Genomic DNA, 22,983 nt, shown 5'->3' with positions numbered 1-22,983 from the left:
TGATAACTACCAGGAAACAAAATGAATCACAGGGTCACCGCTGAATTTTGTAATGGTTTAAGCTCTCCCTCACATAAACTGCCTCCTGTTCACTCTTCTTCCACTCTGACGATGTCAGCCGGTTTCATTCCTTTGTCAGGAAGCCACAGAGAAAACTGTGATAGCATGCGTGTGTCCCCAATATTCATCTTGGAATATGTGGCTATTTTGCTTACAAAGAGAAAACAAAAGGAAATCTAAGGTCTTATTTAGACTGGATCAAGAACATCTACCAACAGCAACACATTTGAAGCCTCCAAAAATTTCCCAACGTGTCTGTGTGATATCACATGGGCAAAATATTTTGAGTAAGAAACTGTAGAGTCACAGGATGTTGATATGGAGAATATTTAGACTACCCCCATCATTCTGTTTTGCATATGCGATGAAACCAAGTCTGGAGAAATTAAGTGCACAATTTATTTACTTTTTTCTTTTTTTTTTTTTTGCTTTGGTACACTGGAAATATAATATAACTTGTCTATGCCAAGAGCAGCCAGTAGGGGGCATTGTCTACCCCTCCAAAATGACTCTCACTCAGAAATGATGTTTTCGCTTTCTTTTCCCAGAATTTACAAAGCCCTGGTAGAGTATCTTTCCTTTCCACCACCCTCTTTCATTTCCCTCCAACTTCATTCCTAAGATACAGAATCAGTTATGATGGGAGCAAGGAACTGGAAGAATTTTGCTCTGCTTCAGAGAAAAAATGGGTAACACTGAAAGTTCATTATAGTGTAATAATAAAAAGTACCGCTAGATGGCAGCATAGGCTACACATTCCCAACCAGACCACTACACTGTTAAGTGATTACCTTATAAAAAGAAAACCACAATGCTTTGCGCGAACCAACACAGGCAAATAATTAAAAGATTAATTATGTAATGCCTAATGATTAAGGTGAAAAGAAAATCCCAATTATCGAGGAAAATTCATTTTTTTATCTTGAATGAAGATTCACTAATGATTTTCTGAACACTGAAAAGCATTCTCTGGAAAATCTGATAGAGGTAAGTACTATGGAAAAAGAAACTTTCTATCAAAATAAAGTGCCTATCATAAGTAGTGTGGCTTTTTTTTTTAATGTATGTACCGTATTTTCTGGCGTATAAGAAGACCCCCTAATTTTACAGTTAAAACATAGGTTTAGGCCTATATTAGCTGAATAAGACTACCCCCCACTTCAAAGAAAAGACTTACTTTGCCGTCAAGATCTGCAGGTAATTTTTGTGCAATTTTGGTCTTTTGCCCCCGATTTTCGGTTGACTTTTTTTCGTTTCAAAAGTCGTCTTATACGCTGGGAAATTAAACTTTTTTAAAAAAATATATTTTTATTGATTTTTCACAGAGAGGAAGGGAGAGGGATAGACAGAAACATCGATGAGAGAGAGACATCGATCAGCTGCCTCCTGCGCACCCCCACTGGGGATGTGCCTGCAACCAAGGTACATGCCCTTGACCGGAATCGAACCCTGGACCCTTCAGTCCGCAGGCTGACCCTCTATCCACTGAGTCAAACCGGCTTTGGCAGTAGAGTGTTTTTTAAGTATCGGGTCTAGTAATAATTAATGTCGTTTTTAAACATTCGTTTAAAATCTTGCTTGGCGTTGACTTGTATTGACAGAACCTTCAAACACGTGGCATCTACAGAACGTGTGAAGTGCAATTAACAAGTTTTGCTTGAAAAAGTTTGTGTTTGGTTTGGTTTTTGTTGCAAAACTAGGGCTAAGAAGATGGCGGATGAAGAGCATATTCGGCACTGCATGCTTTACGAGTTCCAATTAGGAAGAAAAGCAAGTGAGGCTGCAAAAAACATCTGTAGTGCTCTTGGTCAAGATGCAGTTAGCGCCAGAAAATGCCAGCGTTGGTTTGAGAAATTTCGCGAGGGAAAATTTTTCGTTAGATGACAAGAGTGGTCGAGGCCGTGTGTCCAATTTTGATCAAGAAGCTCTTCAAGCTCTTTTGGTGCAAAATCCTCAAATTACCCAACAAGAGCTTGCGACAACTTTAAATTGTTCACAAAAAACAATCTCCAATCAATTGCGTGCACTTGGCAAAGTCCAAAAGTTTGGAAAATGGGTTCCTCATGAGTTGACCGACAACAACCGTAATCAAAGAGTCACAATTTGCAGTTGGCTCCTCTCTCGTCAAAACCGTTTGCCGTTTTTAGAGCAAATTGTTACCGGAGATGAACAATGGGTGCTGTATGTTAATTTGAAAAGGCGGCCTCAATGGTTGGACAAAAATGAAGCTCCGCAGCCCACGCCAAAACCTGACTTGCATGCGAAAAAAGTGATGTTGTGTGTTTGGTGGAATTTTAAAGGAATTCTTCATTATGAACTTTTACCATCAGGTGCAGTGTATAGTGCCCAATTGGAAAGGTTAGCCCAAGCTTTAAGAGAAAAAGAACCCACACTGATTAATCAGAAGGGCGTAATTTTTCACCACGATAACGCACGACCGCATACTGCAAGAATCACTGCTGAAAAACTGTGCCAGTTGGAATGGGAAGTTCTCCCTCAACCTGCATATTCTCCTGATATTGCCCCTTCCGATTACCATTTGTTTCGTTCTTTGCAAAACTTTCTTCTTGGAAAAAAATTTAATAATGAAGAATGCCTCAAAAATGCATTGACCGAATTTTTTGCATCAAAATCACAAGAATTTTACAACAGAGGGATTAAAATACTTCCTGAGCATTGGGCACAATTAGTAGAAAACAAGGGCAACTATATTGTTGATTAAATTTTGTTGTATTGTTTAAATAAATTCGATTTTAAAAAGTATTAGAAAACGACATTAATTATTACTAGACCTAATATATTTTTATTGATTCCAGAGAGTAAGGAAGAAAAGAGAGATAGAACATCAATGATGAGAATCATTGATCAGCTGCCTCCTGCAGCCCCCTACTGGAGATCAAGAATGGAACCCGGGACCCTTCAGTTGGGCCAATGGTCTATCTGCTGAGCAAACCAGCTAGGACATGAGTAGATTAGTGTATTAAAAGTACATGAGGCCGAAACCGGTTTGGTTCAGTGGTAGAGCATCAGTCTGTGGACTGAAGGGTCCCAGGTTCAATTCCGGTCAGGGGCATGTACATTAGTTGTGGGCACATTCCCAGTGGGGGGGGTGTAGGAGGCAGCTGGTCGATGTTTCTCTCTCATCGACGTTTCTAGCTCTCTATCTCTCTCCCTTCCTCTCTGTAAAAAAATCAATAAAATATAAAAATTAAAAATTAAAAAATTAAAAAAAGTACATGAGCCCTGGTCCTGGTTTGTGGGCTGGATCCCAGTAGGGGGCGTGCAGGAGCCAGCGGATCAATGATTCTCCCTCAACATGAGGTTTCCATCCCTCTGTCCCTTCCTCTCTGAAATTAATAACAACATTAAAAAAAAAAAAAAAGCATGAATATATATTGACATTACCAGACCAAGAAGTTTTCACAGTACCCCCAAATCACAGAAAAGTTATAAAAAATAAACAGGACATCTCATCATAGTAAAAGTTCTTCACACACAAAAAAGAAAAGTTGCCGAAACCCGTTTGGCTCAGTGGTAGAGCGTCGGTCTGGGGACTGAAAGGTCCTGGGTTTGATTCCGATAAAGGGCATGTACCTTGGTTGCAGGCACATCCCCGATGGGGAATGTGCAAGAGGCAGCTGATCAATGATTCACTCTCATCGATGTTTCTAACTCTGTCCCTCTCTCTTCCTCTCTGTAAAAATTCAATAAAATATATTTTTTTAAAAAGAAAGAAGGAGCCCTAACCAGTTTGGCTCAGTGGATATTCAGCCTGCAGACTGAATAGTCCCAGTTTCGCTGGTCAAGGGCATGTACCTTGGTTGCATGCACATCCCCATTGGGGGGGGTGTAAGAGGCAGCCGATGGATGTTTCTAACTCTATCCCTCTCCCTTTTTCTGTGTAAAAAAAAAATCAATAAAATATTTTTTTAAAGGAAGGAAATGAAGCTGCAACCAAAGTAAATGGCTTGTTAGCCAGAAAGTTATTTACTTTTGGCATGTGGATCACATGATGATTCATTGCAGCAGCTGAGGAACAAAAATAAACCTGTTTAAGACCTTTGTGTTCAGCCTTTGTGTTTCAGGACAGGAAAGGGCCTCACCTCTCCCCCTCCCCCTTGCTCATGAAGTGGAGTACCCCTAGAATGAGCATTTCCAGAGGCTGAGATATAGTGAAAAGAAAGCTTTATTTCTGTGGAGTTACACCTGGGTTTCCAAAGTCCCATTTCCCTGAGTCCAGTCCTAGAAGAGGTACAATTGGGGCTTCAGTAGAACTAAAATCAGAGCCAGTGCCCGCCGCTTGCTTTGCACGTTGGAGCTGGGTCCCGTGCACCATCAGGCTAGTTTAGCTTGTGTTCCTCACTGCCCCCATTAGTCCACTGAGTGTGGAGTCCGCATGGCCACCTGGCTGTGGAGGAAACATGGATGAATGCAAGTGACAAGGGGTGGTTAGCCAGCTTCACTAGGCAGGCAGGAAGGGAGGGAGGGGTCCAGAGAGGATAGAGGCATCTCTGGCCTGAACAGTTAAAGCCATGAGTTAGAGCTAAAGCAGCCCGGACCTAAGGGGTAACAAAACATCTCCAGCCAGGACGACTGAGAGGAAGCCATAAGGGAGGTCAAAAGCAACTCCAACCTGAACAAATAAAATAACCAAAAAGAGGAGAAATGTAGATTGGGGGAGGGGGGGCAAGGGAGAACTGATTACAAGGCTAAAGTCCCACAGTGAGAAAGGCACAATAAGGGAGGATATGTAACACCTCAAAACAAAGAGAGCAGAGGTCTGAGAATTAGAAGCTTGAATTTGGTTTTAGAAATAGTATCTACTTGCAATAGAGTTTCTGTACTTCTCACTTACCACCTTTTGTCTGTGGCTTCATTCTTCAAACCCACCTGGACAAGAAGTCATCCTGGCTGAAACCGGTTTGGCTCAATGGATAGAGTGTTGGCCTGTGGACTCAAGGGTCCTTGGTTCGATTCTGGTCAAGGGCATGTGCCTTGTTTACGGGCACATCCCTGATGGGGGTTGTGCAGGAGGCAGCTGATCGATGATTGTCTCTCATCGATGTTTCTAGCTCTCTATCTCTCTCCTTTCCTCTCTGTGAAAAATCAATAAAATATATTTAAAATATATATATATATATTTTTTTTAAGTCACCCTGGCACCCTGCTCAAACCCCCCCCCCCAAAAAAAAAAAAACACATCACAAGGAAGCCAAGCAGAAGCCAAACCGAGAGAGAGCACTCCCTTATTCACAGGATTATATTTTCCCAAACGTTCAGTGCTTGCAGTGGCCACACCCATTCTGGCCAGTCCATATTCGCCAGTTGTGACTGACATATATAAGTACCTTCCCTGTGTCACCCCAACTTTCCTGGGAACGTTTCTGTCTTCCTTTGCCCAGTCTCCTTCCCCCAGCATTTTGCAGGGAAGAGGCTGGTGTTCCCTGGGGCGGGCAAGGCTGCAGCTCCCGGTGGAAGCTGCCCAGTGACATGCCCACAATGCCTGGCCTCCCTTTACTCCTTTCTTGTTATTAAAAACCAGCCAATCACAAGGGTATCATTTGACTGAGGTCAACTACTTCAAGTGTCGAGGGCACTGGGAACAACATCAATGGTCAATTTAAATCATTTAGTGAAGGCAAGTTATTTTGAGAGGTTTTCCTTGGCTCCTAATAAGTTGACAAGTGTTATTGACAACGCTCGTTGGTGCCTGTTGATTCAAGGAGTCGATGTTTGGAGTGACTGAAGAATTAGCCTCTGAATCCGCTGCTGGCAACAGGTGAAAATGTTTTTAAAGAAGTTGAGAAAACTCTAATCGATATACCTAAGGTGAAATCAGCTATGATGTGTTACAACCTATGTAAGGCTCATTTTGACAGATTTCCACTTGTTTAAAATGTAATTTATTTATAGCCTATGGTTATCACATAAGTGTACTGTATTATCGATCAACAGGTACTTCGTGGAAAACATCTACCGTGTGTCACTAAATGGGTAGTGTCAACAATAAACTTCATTTGCTCTCATGGACTTAACTGTTGTCACTCCACATATTTTGTCACAACCAGCAGCTAAGTATCCTGACTTGCTCTACCACACGTTTGATGACTTACCAGTGGTAACATTTTCTTGTGAGTTTTGTTTCTTAGCTCAGGGCCAAGACTAAAGTTTTTCCTAAATGAGAAGAACCTCCCTTAACCACTATTATGGAACAATGACTGCATAGCTTTAGAATTCATTTTTGCTAATTGTAATCAATGATACTTCTTTTGGGGAAAAAAAAAAAAAAAAAAAAAAGCTCTAGCCAGTTTGGCTCAGTGGATAGATCATCATCCTGTGGACTGTAAGGTCCTGGGTTCCATTCTGGTCAAGGGCACATGCCCGGGTTGCGGGCTTGATCCTAGGGAGTGCAGGAGGCAGCCAACCAATGAGTTTCTCATCATTGATGTTTCTCTCTCTCTCTCTCCCTCTCCCTTCCTCTCTGAAATCAAAAAATATATATTTAAAATTTTAAAATAAATAAAAATTAAAAAGCAAACACATCTTTATTGATCTTAGAGAAGAAGAAAGAGGGGAAGAGAACTAGAAACATCAATGACCTATCAGCTGCCCCCTGCATGCCCCCCCCCCACACCCCATTGGGGATGGAGCCTGCAATCAGGCATGTGCCCTGACCAAGAATCGAACCATGGCCGGAACCAGTTTGGTTCAGTGGATAGAGCGTTGGCCTGTGGACTGAAAGGTCCTGGGTTCGATTCCAGTCAAGGGCATGTACCTTGGTTAAGGGCACATCTACAGTAGGGGGTGTGCAAGAGCCAGCTAATCAATGTTTCTCTCTTGAAAAGAAATTATGGAGGAGAAATCAAGATGGCGGCATAGGTAAATGCCTAACTGTAGCCTCACACAACAATTTCAAAAAATACAACTAAATAACAAATTGGACATTATCCAGAACTACAGGAAAGTCGACTGACTGGAAATTCTACAACTAGAAGGAAAGAGAAAACAAGAAGGAAAATAAAAGGAGCTGTAAAAAGCCTAAGATACAGAGACACAGTGCACACCTGGGGAGTGGACCGAGCCAGAGAGGAGGGGGCAGCTGAGTGCCTGGCTGGCAAGGAGATAAAAGCTCCTGACTGTGCTGAGCCCCAGTTCCAACTGCACTGAACCCCAGTTCTAGACAAGACACTGGGGACCCAGGCTCATACGGAGAGAATCTGGACTGTAAGGCTGAAACTCAGGGGAGCGGCATAAGGCAGTCCCGGAGGTGCGCACACTTCGAGCAGAGGACCAACTGTTGACTGTGCCACTGGATTGCCCTAGCGGGAAGGAGACAAAAGCTCCAGACTGCTCTGAACCTCACTTCCAACTGCATTAATCCCCAGTTCGGGGCTCATCTGGGAAGAGACTAGATTGTCTGGTAGCGGGCGAAACTCGAAGGCACCTTTTTCTCACAGGTGCTTGCAGCGAGTACCAAAGGACACTGAGGAACACTGAGACTCAGGAACTTCATAGGGCAGGGCTGACGGAAGCCAAGGCTGTAGGCTCCAACCTGAAACTCCACCCCATCCAAGCTGAGCACAGAGGCTTTTGCAATTTTCCAAGTCTAGTCAAATAAGGCTGTCTCCAGGCATAGACACAGCTGATCCTCAAAGCCAATTGGACTGGTGGTCAGTTCCTCTCAATGATACCAACAACAATCAAGACTTAATTACAACATGGCTGTACACACAGTCCACAAAGGGGTGCACCAAGAGTGTCCACCTTAGGTAACTGGGAGGCTGAACCATATAGGACACCTTAGCACACAAAGCCACCGTACCAACTCAGGGAAGCTGTGAAAATGCCGAGACAAGGAAACATCACAAACGAAAGAAATGATGGACAGCAAGAGACTGAATATAGAGTTCAAAACCACAGTTATAAGGTTTTCCTAGAATTTCCTAGAAAAGGTCGATAAAATAAATGAGACCTAGGAGGATATGAAAAGGGATCAACTAGAAATAAAGAATACATTGTCTGGGGGAAAAAATATTATACAGAGTCCTAAAAACAAAATGGAAGATCGCAAGAATCAAGTCAAAGATTTGGAACACAAAGACCCAGAGGACACTCCTCCGCAGAAGCAAGAAGACAAGAGAATCCAGAAAATTGAAGATAATGTAAGAAACCTCTGGGACAACTTCAAGTGAACCAACATTAGAATTATGGAGATCCCTGAAGAAGAGAGAGAGCAAGATACCGAAAGAATACTGGAAGAAATAGTGACAGAAAACTTCCCCCACCTGGGGAAAGAAATAGACTTACAAGTCCAGGAAGTGCACAGACCCAAAACAAAAGGAATCCAAAGAGGACCACACGAAGACACATCATAATTAAAATCCTAAGAGCAAAAGACAAAGAGAGAATATTAAAAGCAGCAAGAGCAAAGCAAGTAGTTACCTATAAAGGAGCACCCATACATTGTCAGCTGATTTCTCAACAGAAACCATGCAGGCCAGATGAGAATGGCAAGAAATATTCAAGGTGATGAATAGCAAGAACCTACAGCCAAAATTACTCTACCCAACAAAGCTATCACTCAGAATTGAAGGCCAGATAAAGAGCTTCACTAATAAAAAAAAGCTAAAGGAGTTCATCACCACCAAACCAGAATTATATGAATTGCTGAAGGGGGTTCTTTCGGAAGAGGAAGAAGATAAAGATAAAATTATGAACAACAAATATCTAACTATCAACAAGTGAATCTAAAAACCAAGGAAATTAAAAAAAATCTGATGAACAATATTAACTGGTGAATATAATAAAATCAGAGGTATGGAAGGGGAGTGAACTGATGATTCTTGGGGAAAAGGGGAGTGGAGGGTGTGGGAAGAGACTGAACATAAACTGTGCACCTATGGACGAGGACAATGGGGGATGGGGAAAGGGCAGAGGGTGGGGTGGGGACCTGGTGGAGGGGAGCAATTGAGGGGGAAAAAATTAGGAACATTTGTAATAATATGAACAATAAAGATTTATTTTTAAATGAGGAACCTTTGTAATAATATGAACAATAAAGATTGATTTTTTTTAATTTATTTTTTAAAAAAGAAAAATGTTTCTCTCTCTTCGATGTTTCTAACTCTCTATCCCTCTCTCTTCCTCTCTGTAAAAAAATCAATAAAATATTTATATATATATATATATATATATATATATATATATATATATATATATATAATCAAACCATGACCTTTTGGTTCATACATTGACACTCAACCACTGAGCCATGCCAATCAGCCAATGATACTTGTTATTGAGCTTAAACTTACAAGATAGCACAGCACTTACATGTAAAACTTATTTGCAGTAAAGTCATTTTGACAATAAAACCAAGCTCTCCCTTCATTCTCACACAGATTTGAAGTGGTTTTATTATTCGAGCTCAAACTACAATTTTAGCAGTATTTTATAGACCTCAATACAAATAAAAAGGAAATTTTCAAATTTCAAGACTCATTTACTTGTGCCATTCAGCAGCTTTCATTTAACTTTAAATAAGAAATGATTGAATCTCACATGCTAAAAGGAAAATGTCCAGAGAATAATATAATTCTATAATTGCCTTCCAAGAAATTAAAATCTCAATTAGGGCCTGGGGCGAGGGGTGGGGTAGACGGGAGGGGGTCAATGGGGGAAAAGGGATGACATATGTAATACTTTCAACAATAAAAAACTATTTATATATACTTAAATAATATATAAATATATAATAAATATATAAATATATAAATATATATTTAAATAAATATGTGTATATTTATTTATTTATTTATTTATTTATTTCAGAGGGAAAGGGAGAGGGAGAGATAGAAACATCAATGATGAGAATCACTGATTGGCTGCCTCCTGCACACTCCCTACTGGGGATTTGGCCCACAATCCAGGCATGTGTCCTTGACCAGAATCAAACTTGGGACCCTTCAGTCTTCAGACTGAAGCCCTATCCATTGAACCAAACCGGCTAGGGCTAAATAATTATTTTTTAATAATAATAATAATAAATTAATAGATAAATAAAATCAAGTGCCCTTGAATTGATTTCAGTATTGGACAGTGTTTATCTGGATGAAAAGACTAAGTTTGGGTACAAGATTAAATGTGTAAAATCTCATTACAGATTAAGATTAACAGATAACATTTGCAATTGATTTTTTTATAATATATTTTTTATTAAAATATTATTATTTTTGTACATATACCAATGCCCCCCCATCCCGTACATACCCTTTCTCCCCAGAGTTTTGTGTCCATTGGTTGTACTTATATGCATATATACAAGTCCTTCAGTTGATCTCTTATCTCCCCCAGATTGCAATTGATTTTAATAATATGGAATAACTTTGTTTCCCAATTGAGATATATAATCCACTTTCCCCCAAAAAAATATCATTCTTCTCTTTAGTAGACCGGTTTTACAAAAAATTGTACTTAATATTATTAAGTTTTAAATCTCATCAGCGAAAATTTGGAAATCAGTTTTCTCTCTTTATATATAAATACCCATATAGCCCTAGCTGATTTGCTCAGTGAATAGTGTCAGCCTGCAGACTGAGAGGTTTCAGGTCCAATTCCAGTCAAAGGCACATGCCCGGGTAGCGGGCTCAATCCCCAGTGGGGGGCATGCAGGAGGCAGCCAATCAATGATTCTCTCTCATTGGTGTTTCTACCTCTCTCCCTCTCCCTTCCTCTCTGAAATCAATAAAAATGTATTTAATATCACTATATAATAAAAGCCTACGTGGCGACATCATCGCATGATGACATCTTTCATGTCATCACAAGATGGCCACTACAAGATGGCTGCCACAAGATGGTCAGCAGGGGAGAGTAGTTGGGGTGGCCAGGCCTGCAGGAGAGGGTACCAGGGGGAACCAAGCCTGCAGGGGAGGGCATTTGTGGCTGATCAGGCTGGCAAGGGAGAGCAGTTGGGGGCGATCAGGCCAGTACGGGAGGGCAGTTGGGGGCAATCAGACTGGCAGGGGAGTGGTTAGGGGGAAATCAGGCAGGCAGGCAGGCAAGTAGTTAGGAGCCAGAGTTCCAGATTGTGAGAGGGATATCCAACTGCCGATTTAGGCCCAATCCCACTAAACTGGCAGTTGGACATCCCCCAAAAAGTCCCAGATTGGATAGGGCTGAGGGACACCCCCCCCCCCCCCATGCATGAAAATAAATAAATAAATACCCATATAACCTGGTCGGTGTGGCTCAGTTGGTTGAGCATTGTCTGGTGCACTGAGAGGTTGCCCTTCTATTCTAGTCAGGGCACATGCCGAAGTTTCAGGTTTCATCCCTAATTGGGGTGCCATGAGGGAGGCAACCAATTGATGTTTCTCTCTAAAAATTTATAAAAACATTTAAAAAACAAGAAAAAAAATACCTTCAATGTTGTCTCAGCCCACAAAGCCTAAAATATGTACTATTTGCAGACCTCTGTTCTGGAGGAAGTAAAATCTCAGTGGGAAGTGAGTCAGTGGAAGAGAAAAACAGACTTCTAGCCAAAGTAGACAGCTTGGGCATATGAGTGACAACCAACAGAATATGTGAAAAATAGTAATTATCAACACCAAATCATATACTAGTAAACACACTTTCTTCAGCTTGCCTTTTTGAACCATCAGTAATACCAGTTTCTTCCAGAAGATGGCTCCCTTTATTTTCCAAAAATTTTATTATGAAAAATTTTCCTACAGAAAATTTGAAAGACTATAGTAGTGAACACCCAAATACTCACCGCTTTGATTCTCTTATCAATATTTTGTTACGCTTGTTGTTTTATCTCCTATCTATCCACCTATCTATTCCTCAACCCATTTTGTTTTTTTATGCATCAGTACACCTCCTCCCATATACTTAAGCAAGTATTTCATTGACTAGTGCTCAATATTTACTCACAATTTCCTTTCTTTTAAAGTAAAATTTACATATAGTGAAACGCTCAAATCTTACATGAGCATTTCCTGAATTTTGACAAAATGTGTAATTAACCCTAAGCCCATAAAAAACATAGGACATTGCCATTAACACAGAAAGTTCCCATATACCCCCTCCCCATTTGATTCTTCCTCTCCCTCCCAGAAGCAACCTCTGTTCTGATTTTCCTTTTTCACCACAGATTAGTTTTGCATTATGTAGAACTTAATATATACAGTCATGCAGTATATAATTTTTTGTAAGTCTTTTTTCACTTAGCATAATGGTTTTAGAATTTATGTTGATATATAAAATCAATAGTTCATTTCCTTTCTGAGTAGTAATCCATTGTATAAGTGTAAATGCCATAGTTTGCTCTTATGTTCACCTATCGATAGGGCACCTAGACTGTTTCCTGTCTGTATACTCTCTTATATAATAAAGCCTAAGTGACGTCACACCCTTGCATGACACCCTCAAGCAATGTCCTCACAAGATGGCCGCCACAAGATGGCCTGCAAGGGAGGACAGTTGGAGGTGACCAGGCCTGCAGGGGAGGACAGTGGGGGCAATTGGGCGGGCCAGCAGGGGAGGGCAGTGGAGGGCAATCAGGCTGGCAGGGGAGCGGTTAAGGGGTGATCAGGCTGGCAGGCAGAAGCAGTTAGGGGCAATCAGGCAGACAGGCAGGTTAGCAGTTAGGAGCCAGCGGTCCCGGATTATGAGAGGGGTGTCCCACAGGGATCGGGCCTAAACCAGCAGTCGGATATTCCCCAAGGGGTTCCAGATTAGAGAGGGTGCAGGCCAGGCTGAGGGACACCCCCTACCCCCCATGCACAAATTTCGTGCACCAGGCCTCTAGTTATGAATATAAACATATATGAAGATTTATTGCTTTAAATGTTTTCATTACAAAACTAGTGGCCTGGTGCACGAAATTCTTGCACATTAAAGGGGCATTAATTAGAGGAAATATTTTAATGTTGTTATTTTTCCTTTACAGAAGTGTCAGAGATGAAAAAAATTAGTAAAATGTATATGAAAATCTTCCTCCTGTGAGTCTGGAGAGCACTGCAGGATCCAGAGTCAAGTCCTCGCCCACCCATGGCACCTCAAAATCACTTGAGTTCCAGACACAGCCAGCCCCACCCCCATCCAGCCTTACTGGGTAGGAGCCAAAGCCTCAGGTCCCCCAGTTCACCCTCAGGTCCCCTAGCCCAGCACTGGGGTGAAGGGTGCTGCCTGAGGTCTCCCGGCCCAGGGTGGGGGAGCAACCTGAGGTCCTCTGGCCCAGCACCGGGGTGGGGGGTGCACCTTGAGGTCCCCCATCAAGCCCCACTGGGTGGGGGGCACAGGCTCAGGGGGACACAGAGTGGGAGATATGCCCTGAGGTCCCCCATCAAGCTCTGCCAGGCTGGGGGCGTGACCTGAGGTCCCCAGGCCTGACACCAGGGCAGAGGCCATGGCCTGAGGTGCCCTGTCAGGCCCTACTGGGCAGGGGGCCCAGGCTCAGATCCCCTGCCCTGGCCCAGCACCATGCAGCCTCAGGTCCCTGCTGATTGCTCCTGAAGGCTCGTTGAGGAAGTCGGCCTCCACTTGTGTTACAGAAACCCCGCCTCTACTGTGGGCACAGCCATCTTGTGTTACAGAAACCACCCTCTGCTGCCATCTTTTGCGATGGTGTGATGGTCAGTTTGCATATTCCTTCTTTATTAGATAGGATAATACAGATGGTGCTTATTTTTCCTATATTTCAGGAACGAGTTATGGGTCTTAAATCTTTTGTCCAAAGCAGATTATCATTGTTTGAAACTTTTGACCATGGAAAAGTAATTAAAAGAGTATATAGCCGAAACCGGTGTGGCTCAGTGGTAGAGCGTCGGCCTGCGGACTGAAAGGTCCCGGGTTCGATTCCGGTCAGGGGCATGTACCTTGGTTGTGGGCATATCCCCAGTGGGGGGTGTGCAGGAGGCAGCTGATCGATGGTTCTCTCTCATCGGTGTTTCTGACTCTCTATCCCTCTCTCTTCCTCTCTGTGAAAAATCAATAAAATATTTTTTAAAAAAAGAGTATATAACAATATAGAGACTATTCCCCTACCCAATGCCAGATTTAATCATTATCTGTTGCTGGTCAATCACTTTTCATCCAGGCCCTTACCTATTGAACCCTCCCTCATATTATTTTAAGGAAAATCCCAGTCACCCTGCTGTTTCATCTGTAAATATTTAGTATATATCTGGAAAGGTAAACTATTGAAAATTAAACATAATGGTTCAGTGATAACACCTAAAGGATTAGCAATACATGTTAATATTATCAAAAATCCTCAAATCATATTATCTCATTGCCTGTCCAGCTGGTTTGTTCAAATCAGGCCTCAAATAAGATCCACACATTGTCATTGGTTGAGGAGGCCCTTGAATTTCTTTTCATCTATGGGCAGAGTCAGATGTGCAACCAGTGTCTTCACACAGGGCCCCGCTCAGAGCACCCCATGCTTGAGGTTTAATGCTCTGCAGTCGCTGTCTTGAAAGTCTTAATAACTGTACCTTTGAATTTGTGTTTTGTAGGTGAAGCTCAGTGGGATGATAGAGCACATAGTTGGGACTTGGAGCCTCAGCTCCCAGGTGGGCCCACTTGTAAACAGGTCCTGAAGAGTCAGTGGTTCCACAGTCCACTGATGCCAGCCTCCGCCTCTCCCTGCCCTCTCTCCAAAGCTGGCAGCACCACCCTGCCTTCTACCCCCAGCTTGATCCCCCCCCTCCCCCCCGCCCATCCTGGATCCAGGTACATAACGCATCCCAGGGCATTGCTGGCTCGCTGCAGGCTGGGCCAGGAGGACTGTGGAAGGGATGGCTGACCCTACTTCTCCACTCCTCCTAGCAAGTGAAAAAAGGTACCTACCCTGAAAGGTCAAGAGATTGCAAAATAAAGGTAAAATATTGTAGTACCTTTAACAGCATCTTTTTCCTACTCTTGGTAAAAAGGACCCCACACTGGAGGTCATGGAAATTACACTGGGCCCTGAAAATTAGTTATGCAGCTAGTCCTGTCCATAGGTACTTCCTCTCTCAAGCTCTCTCTCCTTCCCTCCCTCTCTCTCTCTCCATTTACATGCCGTTAATGAAATTCTGTTACCTTGTAGATGCCTATTGCACTCCTGTGGAGTCATTTCACATGTCTCTCTGTCCCCTCTCCTATGGTACATAATAAAACCCTGATATGCAAATAGACCGAATGGTGCACTGACCGCAGGGGGTAAGGGGGGGCAGATGCTCAGTGCAGGAGCTCTCCCTGGTGGACAGAAGCCAGGTTCGTGGTTGGTGAGGACAGTGGTGGCGGGAGCCTCTCCTGCCTGCCTCCACAAGGAGTCCTGGACAGTGAGAGCCCCACCCTACGAGAGACCCGGATTGCAGGAGGGCACAGGCCTGGCTGAGGCACGCCCCCCTTCCCACCCCAGTGCACGAATCCTGTGCACTGGGCCTCTAGTATTTCATATAATTGGTGGTTCGATATGAAGGCTTCATTAGATTTATAGATTTAAAATAATGCTTTATACTTTTTAATTTTAAGAATGCTTCTTATTTTATTTTTATTTCTTTTGTTGTTGTTCCTAGTCTCTGTTCAGCTTTTGGCTGACATATGAAATTACAGACAATAAATATAGCCCTCTTCCCCAGGTATGAAGCTAAACCAGCTTCTTCTGGGGCCTGGCTACAATGTTCATAAAGACAAACTGCCTTGCCTTAGCCGGTTTGGCTCAGTGGATAGAGTGTCGGCCTGCCGACTGAAGGGTCCCAGGTTCGATTCCAGTCAAGGGCATGTTCCTTGGTTGTGGGCGCATCCCCTGTAGGGGGTGTGCAGGAGGCAGCTGACCGATGTTTCTCTCTCATTGATGTTTCTGACTCTCTGTCCCTCTCCCTTCCTCTCTGTGAGAAATCAAATATATATATATAGCCCCCGCCTACACCTGAGGAGAGAGAGTAAATGGGAGAAAACAGGAAAACCCTCAGAATGCACTTCCTGGTTCCTAGGGGTGGTAAACAGAGACGCGCTGCCCAGAGCTCTCTTCACATGAGGGCTTGCTGCCCATCAGGCATGGTGGCCAGCAGCAGCCTCCTGCGTCCTGGGGTCTGGCTCAGCTGCTGAGAACCACTCCCTTAGGTCATGACTCGGGCCACACACCTCTGGTGACTTAGCGCCCTGGTGCACAGAGGTCAATGGCTTGGCCCAAGCCATTGTAGATTGACAGGCAGCAACTGTCCCAGAGCTCCTGGCAGGCTGACTGGGGTTTTGTTGTGCCAGCAAAGTATTTACCTTCTGCCTAATACTGTTTTCTTCCCCTTTCACAGGACTGGTCCCTAATAAATATCTTGTACCCTAAATTCAATCTCAGTAAATGCTTCCAGAGTAGCCAGCCTGTGACACAAGTTGATGTTACCCCACATGTTCTACTCTCTATTATAATACTATAGGGACATGACTCCAAAAATATAACCTATTCCAAACACCCTTCTGATCTTGTTTAACTTCCCACTACAGTACAGTTCCACCTTAATGCCGTGTGGCATCTTAAACTGAGTCTTGCCACAACTGACCCTTTTCTCCACAAGCATGCCTCTTCCTCATCTCTGCCTTAAGACAAGTGGTACTGCTATTCACTAAGTCCCCATTTTCACCACTGCCTCATCTCCTGTATTATCCATTGCTCTGTTAACAAATTATTCCCAAAACATAGTGGTTTAAAAACAATAAACACATATGGCCTGACAGGTTCTATGGGTTCGGAACTGGAGAGTGTTTGTCTGGGTGGGAACTGGCACAGCAAGGAACACGTTCTGGCCAGGAGCCTCTGTGGGGAGCACAGAGACCTGGATTTCAGTCCAGTGATACTGATTTCTGACTCTGACTTACAGAATTGAAAGAAAATACATTTCCAATCTTTTTAGCTACCCGTTTTGTAGTAATTTGTAATAGCAACCACAGGAATTTAATACAGCAGGTGAAGTATGTGCAAAGGCAAAGAAGCAGTGGAGAGAAGGCATATAAAGCTGAGAAGAGCACCAACATTGGGGCAGAATTGCTCCATAAATAAATAAAGAGAATGGAATACAGCTGCGCCTTTTGCCTATAAAAGATAATGTAACGATCACGTCAGGAAAAAAATTATGGAGGGGGTTGTAAACCTGAGCTTGGTGACACTAAGTAAAACGCTTCCGGGAAATATTTGGGTCATTTCTTCTTTTTTTTATGTTTTTATTGATTTTATTATTTTTAAAATAAATCTTTATTGCTCAGTTTATTACAATTGTTTCTCCTTTTTCCCACCCGGTTCCCGCCCCACCCTCTTCCCTTACCTCCCTTCCCCCACATTGTCCTCATCCATAGGTGTACAATTTTAATCCAGTCTCTTTTTGCCAGCCCCAGACCCCTTTCCCCCTGAAATTATCAATCCACTCCCTTTCTTTGCCCCTGATTCTATTATATTCACCAGTTTATTCTGCTCCTCAGATTTTTAATTAAATTGATCTTCTTCCTCTTCTTAAATAATATCTTTCAGCCGAAACCGGTTTGGCTCAGTGGATAGAGTGTCGGCCTGTGGACTGAAAGGTCCCAGGTTCGATTCCAGTCAAGGGCATGTGCCTTGGTTTCGGGCACATCCCCAGTAGGGGGTGTGCAAGAGGCAGCTGATCGATGATTCTCTCTCATCGATGTTTATAACTCTCTATCCCACTCTCTTCCTCTCTGTAAAAAAAAAAAAAAAAAATATATATATATATATATATATATATATATATATATATATATATATATATATATATATATATATATATTTAAAAAAAACAATAATACCTTTCAGCATTTCATATAATACTGTGGTTTGGTGGTGAAGAACTCCTTTAACTTTTTCTTATCTGTGAAGCTCTTTATTTGCCCTTCAATTCTGAATGATAACTTTGGTTTTTATTGATTTTAGAGAGATGGGGAGAAGAGAGAAACATTGATGTGAAACACCATGGCCACTCACGGGGGATCCAGCCAGAAACCCAGGCATGGGACGCCTCCCCCAACTCCCGTGATGACGCTCCACCAAACCCAGCCACAGGGACCGCAGGAGAGAAAGACTCGGACATCCCAAGCCCGGCGGCACGTCCTCCTGCCCAGACGGCCCAAGACGGCCTGCCCCTCCGAGGGAGGCGGCCCCGCCTCCGAGGCCCCGCCGGCGCCGGCGCGTGACGTCATCACCGAGCGCCCCGGATTATTTGTGCTCCTGACGTCCTTCCCATGATCCTCTCCTTCCTCTTCGCCATCCTTCCTGCTCTCCGGCGGCCGCAGCCATGAAGTAAGCGAAAGCCTTGATCCCAATCCTTCTCCATCGCGGGTAGACGGCCTCTCCGGCGGCCCGCGATGGCCTGCTCCTGCCGTAGGCACCCTCCCTGATGCGCTTTCGCTTCCGTTGCAGGGTCGAGCTGTGCAGCTTCAGTGGCTACAAGATCTACCCCGGACACGGGAGGCGCTATGCCAGGACCGACGGGAAGGTGACGTGTGCTCCTAAGGGGGGACTGCTTCGGGCCGGGCGGCTCCTGTACCCCGTCCTTCTCGGCCCCCGAAAGGCTGGCTTCAAGGACCCCGTGTGCGGTGGTCGGGATCAGAACCCTAGTTTAAGCTAAGGTGACCAGGCGTCCCGCTTTTGGCGGGACAGTCCCGGTTTTTAACAATTTTAACAAATTGTTAAAAATCGGGACGTTTGGTCTGGTGTGAGTCAGGCGGGAAAATAGGAGTTTGTGTGCCTTGAGTGTCCCGGGGTGAGGAAAATTGGCCATAAAAGTTTGGCTGTTTTATGAACCCCGGGCCGCCTGGCATCCCGGGCGGGACCCGAACCTGATGCCTCCCGGAAGTCGGCGCCCCGCCCTCCCCAGCCTGCGGCCCTCGGCGTTGCGGGCTCCTGAATGACGGGACCCGATGCGGCTATCCGCGGTGCCACCCGGTTAGGTACCTGCCAGTTGTGTGACACTGGCCCTCTGTGGGCCTTGGTTTGGTAAAATGAGGGTAAGTCATATAAATGAGTTAGCTAAGGATTTCCAGCCCAGCTTTTCCCTCCTTCGCCTGGTTGAGGAGGTAACTTCTGTACTTGGACCTTGTCGCGACAGGTTTTCCAGTTTCTTAACGCAAAATGCGAGTCGGCATTCCTTTCCAAGAGGAATCCTCGGCAGATAAACTGGACTGTGCTCTACAGAAGGAAGCACAAAAAGGGGCAGTCGGTAAGTGGAGTGGCTGTGATGTTGTGGGCAACCTCTGGAGTTGGTGGTTAAGCTCTGATTATGGGTCGCTGCTCTGGAAAAATTGTAACTGAAGGAGACAGTGTGGGAAAGTATCAATCGTCCAATAGTGAAGTGAAAATGGTTAATGGGAAGTGTCTCCTTATATTTCTTACTAGTCTCTCAGTAAATGCCTAGTTGAAATTTGAAGCATCCCTTTGCCAAAGTCAGGTAAATTACATTAAACATACTTGGGTATAGGGCACTTGGAAGAGTTTAAGGTGTTACAGTGAATGGAAGCTAAGTAATTATTATGGTACCTTGGTTTTTATTACGTTTATAGGCATAGATGTCAGTGGAGTCTTCCCCTGATGGTCCTCAAGACTGGGTGTTTTTTGAAGTGCTCTTTCAGCATGATGGAGATTTTTGAGACAGGGTTTGAGTGCTGTGACAGTAGGATTCGTATGCAGGAGGCTTGGGATTTGACACATCCAGTGCGATGGCCATATGCTGCTGAGGATGTGGAGAAATTGGAACCCTTGTGCATTGCTTAGTGTAAGATGGCACAGGCACTGTGGGAAACAGTTTGGTGGTTTCTCAGAATTTTGAACAAATTTTTATTTTATTTATTTTAAATATATATTTATTGATTTAAGAGAGGAAGGGAGAAGGGTAGAGAGAGAGAAACATCAATGATGAGAGAATCATTGATTGTCTGCCTCCTGCACACTTCCACTGGGGATGGAGCCCACAACTCGGGCACGCGCCCCTGAAGAGTCAAACATGGGACCTTTCAGTGAGCCAAACAGGCTAGGGCTAAACAATTATTATTGTGAGATCAAGTAATTCCATTTCTAACTATATGCCCATGAGAACTATAAGCAGGAGTATAAGCAGATAACTTGTACATTGCTGTTGGTAACACTGTTATTCCCAATAGCCAAAAGGAAACAACCCAAATGTCCCCTCAGTGGATTTGTGAATAACAAAATGTATATGCATGCAGTGGGATATTATTCAGCCTTAAGCTTCCAGCTTCTATGATTCCACTTTTATGAGGTACATAAAGTAGGCAAATTCATAAAGACAAAGTAGAGGTTAGGGGGAGCTATTGTTTAATGGATGCAAAGTTTGTTTGGGGTGATGAAAAAATTCTGGAGATTAATAGTAGTGGTTGCACATAATTGTGGGTATACTTAATGTCACTGAATTATACACTAAAAATGCTTTAAAATGGTCAGCTTGGTGCTATATATATATATATTTTACCACAATAAAAATATTTTTAAAATGTATTTGAGATGGAAAAACATGTAAATAAGCAAGTAGTGGAATTTTATATAAGATTTCATCACAGTAAAAAGTTTAAAGTAAAATGAGCATTTTAGTGTAACCACAAATGTTCCTGTTTTTTCCATGTGTTCTGTTTAACATTGTAAAGATATTTGTATATCCCTGCCTTAATAAACAGTTCTTTTAAAGTACTATCCAGTTAACTTTCTTAGAGTTTCACTTTTTGTAGAAAAAAATAGTCAGGATTTGTAATAGATGGTTTAAATAAAAGATCCAAGAGAGAGCTTCCCTACTACCGCCTTCCAACATACGGTATATAGCTACAGCAGGAGAGTCATCACCTGAGAATGCTGGTATCCTGGCTTCCAGCCTCCAGAACTGAGAGAAATTTCTGTTTGTAAGCTGTTCAGTGTAGTATTTTGTTACAGCAACCCAAGTGGACTAAGACAAATGCTAATCTTAAAAAACGGTATTACCCTGCCTCAAAGACTTTATTCACTTCTCACCCAAATTCATGGAGAATGAGTCATAAGTGTCCTCCCGTCTTTTTGTTCTGTAGGAAGAAATTCAGAAGAAAAGAACCCGCCGTGCAGTCAAATTCCAGAGGGCCATCACTGGTGCATCTCTTGCTGATATAATGGCCAAGAGGAACCAGAAGCCTGAAGTTAGGAAAGCTCAGAGAGAGCAAGCTATCAGGTGAGGAAGCCTTCCTTATCCGCATTATTTAGGTTTAATAACCAGGAGTTTATAATACAGTCTAGTCAAGTCAAGCATGTTGGGCCACAAGTTTGACATGCTTGGCTTTAAGTGATTTGTTGAAATTTCTACATGCAGTGAATGCTGCTGTACAATTTCTAATATATGTTAAACTGACTTGGTGGATACTAATAACATTGACAGCCCCCTTGGCTTATCGTAAAAATAATTGGGGATAGGGAAACAATATAATCAATTTACTTTTCCAAAACAATCTATAGCTTCTTATTAATAATCTGTATCCTTAAATTATTTCTAACTCTACAGGGCTGCCAAGGAAGCAAAAAAGGCTAAGCAGGCATCTAAAAAGACAGCAATGGCTGCTGCTAAGGTAATTGTGGGATTGTCTTGGATTTCTTATTTAAAAGTGTGTGTGTGTGTGTTGATTTCAGAAAGTAAGAGAAACATCAGTGATGAAAATCATTGAATGGCTGCCTCCTACACCTTCTTCCCCCAACCCCCAACTGGGAATCAAGCCTGCAACCTGGGCCTGGGAATCAAACCATGACCTCCTGTTCATAGGTTGACGCTCAATCAGTAAGCCATGCTGTCCAGGCAGAAAACTTAATTTTAATCCAAATTGTGGTAAATAAAAAGTTTCAGGTTTTTTAAAGAATTTAGTACAAAGCTATAATGGCAATGATGTTCATAACTGGTTTCTGGGTGTTTTGTTAAAGCTTATTTTGAAATTTACAGAAAAATTGTCAATAATAGAGTTTACACAGCTTTTCTCAGTGTTATCAATTTAGATAAGCATAATAAAAAAAACACACAAATTAGTATTTGTCCTATATGACTAATGTCCTTTCTTTGTTAAGATACAATTCCATGTCCTACATTAGGCATAAGAGTTGCAAAAGGGGCATAAAAAAGAAACTTGCATGGAATAATACCACATTATCTTTTTACAGGCTCCCACAAAGGCAGCGCCTAAGCAAAAGATTGTGAAGCCGGTGAAGGTTTCTGCTCCCCGCGTTGGTGGAAAACGCTAAGTTGGCAGATGAAATTCTTAATAAAGACCTGACTATAACTAAATTGTGGTGGATTTTTTTACTCTGAAAATAGAGGCGTATTGTGCCTACATGGTAATAGCTGAACTATAAAGTTAAGAATTTAAGACCTAGGCATTTTTACACAAGAGTTCATTTCTCTGAAATAATACCTCCTAATGTAAGGTCTCTTGATTGGAGAGATGTTAAGCCAAATGACATACATAAGGTCCGTATGGTTAAATACTAGCTTTGCTCAGCTGAGATGTAAGAGCACCTTACATAGATGGCACTGTCTTAACCTTTTGGTCATGTGACTAAGCAGGAGAATGCTGTATAGAATTCAGGTTGACTATTAAAAAATGCACTTTTTTCTATTGTGTCTGTAAAAAGTAGACTTTTTTTTTTCTTAATATATTTTTTAATTATTATTTTTGTACATATACCAATGCCGAAAGTAGACCTTTTTTTATTTTTTTCCATAAGTGAAAACATTTGTTAATTGGCTTTGCCTTTTGTTCACTGGTATCTCACTTCTTACCTTTATAGCTGACTTCTAAGTGCTTAAAACTATCAGTTGTATTCTATTATTTTCCAAAACAAAGTTTAAGTGATGAGCATATCTTCAGTAGAATATACTTAGAAATTCCCAATGCAGTTTGTTGAGCAGT

General features: G+C 42.7%; 1 protein-coding gene across 1 annotated transcript; it reads left to right on the top strand.

Annotated features, from left to right (window-relative positions):
- Positions 1-18,226: 18,226 nt before the first annotated feature.
- Positions 18,227-22,355, top strand: RPL24 (ribosomal protein L24). The gene is made up of 6 exons (XM_036447720.2): positions 18,227-18,358; positions 18,479-18,554; positions 19,167-19,277; positions 21,127-21,263; positions 21,591-21,654; positions 22,235-22,355. The coding sequence occupies exons 1-6, from the start codon at positions 18,354-18,356 to the stop codon at positions 22,313-22,315; spliced, it is 474 nt and encodes a 157-aa protein (XP_036303613.1). The 5' UTR covers positions 18,227-18,353; the 3' UTR covers positions 22,316-22,355.
- The last annotated feature ends 628 nt before the right edge of the window (positions 22,356-22,983 follow it).

Source organism: Pipistrellus kuhlii, unplaced genomic scaffold, assembly GCF_014108245.1.
Source record: "Pipistrellus kuhlii isolate mPipKuh1 unplaced genomic scaffold, mPipKuh1.p scaffold_m20_p_2, whole genome shotgun sequence".
Lineage (NCBI taxonomy): Eukaryota > Metazoa > Chordata > Mammalia > Chiroptera > Vespertilionidae > Pipistrellus > Pipistrellus kuhlii.
This window is presented reverse-complemented; position numbering and strand designations above follow the sequence as displayed.

Bases quoted from the DNA above. Each gene is read 5' to 3' on its own strand.
- RPL24 (XM_036447720.2), top strand. The intron at 19,278-21,126 runs GTAAGTGGAGTG...TTTGTTCTGTAG, and splicing joins AGCACAAAAAGGGGCAGTCG to GAAGAAATTCAGAAGAAAAG. The intron at 21,655-22,234 runs GTAATTGTGGGA...ATCTTTTTACAG, and splicing joins CAGCAATGGCTGCTGCTAAG to GCTCCCACAAAGGCAGCGCC.